A 5,073-nucleotide genomic window follows, 5' to 3' on the forward strand; every position below is an offset into this window, starting at 1 on the left:
AACTATTTAGTGGAGGTTGCTATAAAGCAGAGCAGTTTATCCAGTCTTGTCCAAAGAATGAATGTCACATGAACTCTTTTATCTCAGCTACCAGTTTTAAGCTGTAAGCCCCTCAGTCAAGGTTTTCTTCCCTTTTCTTCTTGTAAGGTTATTACTTATTTCTGTGATAGGATTGGTTTGGGGATGTTAAAAGGGGCACCCCCTTTTTCCCTTTGAACTCATTTGGCTCACTTGCAGTTGAGTAAGTAATGGCCCATTGATTCTGTTTATTTAATGGAAAGCTCCAAACAGGAGGAGGTGTGTATGTGAGCAGTCTAATGCATTCAGATGTCTGATCTTGTCATCTTAATTCGGCCCTTGAAACCACATCTTTCTGGTTCACGTGACCACAGTACAATTGAACTATTTTGTAGGTCACTGCAGTCTTTGACTTGCTTCAGAGACAGTCTTGTCTCATCATGCCTGAGAATATGTTTATGCTCTGAAACAGTAAAATAAATATATTTGTATTTGAAATACTTAGTATTTAATGATTTGCCATGAGGCATCAGGAAATCTCCATATTATCTGATGGTACCTTTAGGAAAACCTGTATAAATTACAGCTTAGTCATCTCTTACAAACACTGAATTGTAGGAGTCAAACCTCATTATTTAGGGTTCAGCAAGTTTAGTTGTGCCACCATTACCCCACACATTCTGGTGGTCTGGAGAGAGCTCCAGTGAGCCTGTGGTTTGTGTAGCTCTAGTTGTACAAGTGGATGTTTGATCAGACAGTGAGAAATGTTTTGTTGGCAGAGAAAAGACCACAAAATAAAGATTTATTTAAACAATAACTTGTTGCAGTAGCCTTAAATTTTGAAAGCCAAACTTAACCAATTTTCTTGAAAGTTGTATCCTTAAGCAGTTTCACTTACATATTTTAAAGAACTTAATTATTGTCTGTTTCTTGTATATTGTATACCAGCATGCTGGTATATTAGGTGTAGATCCTCATGACATACATTGAGCTCATTTAGCTTGAGTGAAACAGTTCACAAGTATTTTCAGGAGCTGCAGCTGAAATGAGTAGGAGCATTCTCATCCTGAGGTTTTGCATACAGATTTCTACAAACGTATCTGCTATCCATATGTTTGTTACATTTTTAGTAAACTTTAAATGTTTTTAAAGAAAATCAGAAGGCTCAGGTGCTCCATGCAGTTGAAACGTTCCTGTCTTTCTCCTTGTTCTGCCTCTATCTCCTCCAGAAGACAGGCTTCTTCTATAGGAAATACTGCCTGAATAGAGGAGAAATAATAATGCTGTGCAAATAACTTCCATGTGTGCCTAAGCAATTGGACATTGAGTTCTTGGTATTCCTTTACAATTGGGTATCAAACTTTGAAAATTTGTTACCGTTATTTTTCTGCAAAGACTTGTTCTTTCATTTGCAGCAATATTGATTGAAAATTGATATGTAAAATTGAAAATTGATAAGTAAAATCTTTTTATGTTACCCGTAATACTAGAAGTGCTCCAGCAGAGGGTGCTGGATATTCTTAGTGAGAGGTCTGGCCACGCAGTAACTACCTAAAACCATCTGTAAGATCGGGTTTTTCTTTTGAAAAATGTACTCTTAGGTTTGAAAACCCCACTTGCAGTAAATAGATCATGTGCTTGTTTCTTCAGTCAGTAAAGGGCTAAGAGTTTATGTGTAGGGGAAAATGTTTATAGTCATATAACTTGTATGGGTTTGAGCTTTTTTTCTTTTCTTGCCCAGCATTTAGTGTGGAATAACCTGGTAATCAAATATGGCTCGTTTTGGTTATTCTATATGTGTTATTGTTTTTCCTTTTTGTTTCCTCTTAAGACTCTCAAAACTAAAGCCTGTTATTATTGTAACTGTGAAAGTTTTGTTGTAAATGATTGTATGTCATTCTCTTTTATTTTTATGTTAATCATTTAATAGTGAATTTTATGTTAATCATTAAAGTGAAACTTAAGTACTTATCAATTGCCAGTTTATACAGTTTCCACAGCTTTTGTGGTCATAGAGGAATGGCTTTGAGGGTGCTCTTTGAGTCTGAAACTGGATATTTTGCAAACTGATTATGTAGCAGAAGTCCTTGAGGGTAACAGGTGGTGTCCTCTGCTTTTTTTTTTCTCCTCCCCCCAGGTACCTTCATTCAAATAACATAGTTGTTGTACCTGAAGGTAAGTAATCTACTAGCTTACAATAAATGGCAGCAATCATAAAATATTAATTTTCCTTTTTTGAAGAGGCCTATTTTTCCTTTGTTTTCCCATAAAACATTAACAATTTTAATACAAGCATACCAGTGTAGCTCTTAGTTGATAATATCCTTGTTTATGCTATGCTAAATTCTTTTAATGAATTCTTAAATGCACCTAAATGCTGTTTGCTTCAGTTCTAATTGCAGAAAGTGAAAAGGCACTCATTTAAAGAAACAAAAAACCAGAGTGTCTTCTGCTTGCCATGTGGAATACTCTGCTGGTTTAGATCATGACGGATTTGAGACCTGAAGTATTAAGAACTTGTACTAGTTTCTCTTCCTTGTCTTAATTGTGGAGTTACATGCCCAACTTCAGGCAAATACTTGAAACTCTTCCCGAATATATAAATTGGATAAAGGAATGGAAAAAGTGATTTCAGAGGAGAATCATCTGAGGAGAATCTAGAAATGGCAGTATTCTGTACACTTCTCTCTGTCTCACTGCCAGCAGGACTGTTAGATAAGCATTTCCACAAATTATGTCATTCAGTTGTGAGACCGGCTTTAATGTGACAAAATGTGCTTAGACATAGGTGTTAGCTACTGGGGCTTTTTATCCTCTCATAGCCCTATTAAGATTTTAACGTTACTGTTGGGTCACATTGATGTTTTAATCTGTTCTCTCACAAGCTATTGGCTCCCTCGTTAAACTGCAGTTTCTAGACCTAAGTGATAATGCCCTCGAAATTGTGTGTCCAGAGATTGGCCGCCTGAGATCTCTACGTCACCTTCGCTTGGCCAACAACCAGCTGAAATACTTACCTGCAGGTAAGCACCAGTGTGTGAGGGATTACAGCAATGACAGGATCTGTTTGAACTTCATTTGCACACTGGTCTGCTCTTGGTTTATTCATATCTTACAGCTGAAGCATTGTACAACTTGCGTTTAAAGACTAGGCAGGGATTGCCATTGTATGTATTGTGCTAAATACGCTCTGTAGTTAGAAAAAAAGCCTTGCTGTATGTACTTGAGGTCAAGAAAAGTCCTGAAAAATGTTTCTGAAGTGGGAAAAGATGTATCTATTTAACAGTCTTGGCTATTGTATCAAGAAAATATTGAACTTTCTTGAGAACAAACAAAGTGGCAGTGACAACTGTCATTATGATAAAATGATGTTTCATCCAATTTTCCAGAATCTAAAGGATTCCAGTCTGTTCTTTCTTTCTTTATTGCCCAACAGCCCTATTCTTTTATTTTCTATAAAGGCACATGTCTGGTAGGTTTGCCCATGGCAGTTCTACCTCGCCATGACAGTAAATAACAAATGTTTGTCTTGCTAGTTTAGAATAAAAAACAAAAATTTATTCAAAGTAAATGTGACACAAAGTCACACAAAGTTGGCCATAGGCAGATTTTGAATGATTTTATTTTTTGGCCTTCTAAATACTCTGATAAGCAGACATAACTGATTATTGTTCCTCCATGGCCAGATGAGATGATGATGATTTTTAAATATTTTAATTTTTAATCTTTTTTTTTTTCCTGGTATATTTGCATTTTCTGATCTGCAGAGATGACAAAATCTGAGGCCACTTTCAAAAAACTGGTCTAACTAATCTAACAGGGTTAGCTGTTTGCTCCGATATTAACTAACTTCTCAGTGTAACCTTCATGTGTTTGTAAGTTCACATTGCTTGTTCTCAAGAAATACACTGCAGTTGCTCCTTGAAGTTTTGGGTGCAAAAGTCTATCTGTCCTTTCCTTGTACTTTGCTAGGCATAATAAGCTTAGTAAGAACAAGTCAAAGGATGATTATGATTAGAAAGAAGAAAATTCATATGACTATGTAAATGCTCTGGAATGAAATTAGATAAACCTGTTAAACATTATGACCCAAGGCCAATAAAATTTCCATCAATTTTCAGATGTCCTACATTCAAAAGGAAGGAGTGACTTGAGTGTGCTTTATGTTCCTCAAAGATAATTTACCTTATGGTGCTGTACCATGAAAGAAAGACTTGTTCAAAGAAAAAGTGACACATTTTCTGCAAAACTTCACACATTAACTTAAAAAGGTTCCTAAAAAGACTTTCAAAAGGATAATTTACATTACTGAGGAGCTGATTTCGTGTCTACCACATTTGATTAGGAACTGGTATCAGCTGCATAGGCACACTGCATTTAATTTCTCCTCAAGTTTACAGAATTTGATACTGAGCAGTGTCCCTGCGAGCGTTTAGCTTTGTGTGCACAAGAATTTTGCATGCTTACAAGTAATACTGCTGTTGCCAGCTTTTGAATAGGAGATTCCAGTGGTGTCTGGTCTGGTTTTGCTGGTAGTGTACCATCAGTTTGTATATATGCCATTACTGCTATCGTTACTAATCCTATGTGTTCAGATGCTGTCACTATCAACATGACGGGATGTCATACAGCTTGAGTGTTACCAGTTAGAGAAAGATTAGTCTTTCACTTACACTGGAGAGTTTGCCTACTGGAGAGTTAATCTACTGCATTGAGTGTTTCCTAAACATAACACTTCCTGAAGAGGGCTTCCAAGCATATTTTCATAGTTTTTCTTTGTAGAATTGCAAACAATTCAAAACTGACTTTATACCAAAATTTTTGAGTTTGAGAATTAAAACTTTTCATCTATGAAAATAACATTTATGTTCCACAGTTGAAAAAATAGAGCAAAATAGGAAGTTCTGAAGAATTGTTTTACCCTTGGTAGCATGAATCTTCATAATAGTGTTAAATAGCTTTCTGTCAGGAAATCTAGCAAAGTTAATAAATGAGCTAGCATGGGATGCGATTTGACTGCAGTACATGATTTTACTGTGTTAACTTCTTTCTTTA

The 5,073-nt window shown here is 35.9% G+C and overlaps 1 protein-coding gene across 1 annotated transcript in view; it reads left to right on the forward strand.

Moving 5' to 3' along the window:
* The window catches only part of LRRC28 (leucine rich repeat containing 28), a 46,564-nt gene that overhangs the window by 5,229 nt on the left and 36,262 nt on the right, over positions 1 to 5,073 (forward strand). Inside the window, 2 exon segments of the mRNA XM_010010747.1 lie at positions 2,156 to 2,193; positions 2,904 to 3,041. Coding sequence (XP_010009049.1) covers positions 2,156 to 2,193; positions 2,904 to 3,041 — 176 coding nt within the window.

The sequence above is a fragment of the Nestor notabilis genome, unplaced genomic scaffold, assembly GCF_000696875.1.
Source record: "Nestor notabilis isolate BGI_N333 unplaced genomic scaffold, ASM69687v1 scaffold10553, whole genome shotgun sequence".
Classification (NCBI taxonomy): Eukaryota; Metazoa; Chordata; class Aves; order Psittaciformes; family Psittacidae; genus Nestor; species Nestor notabilis.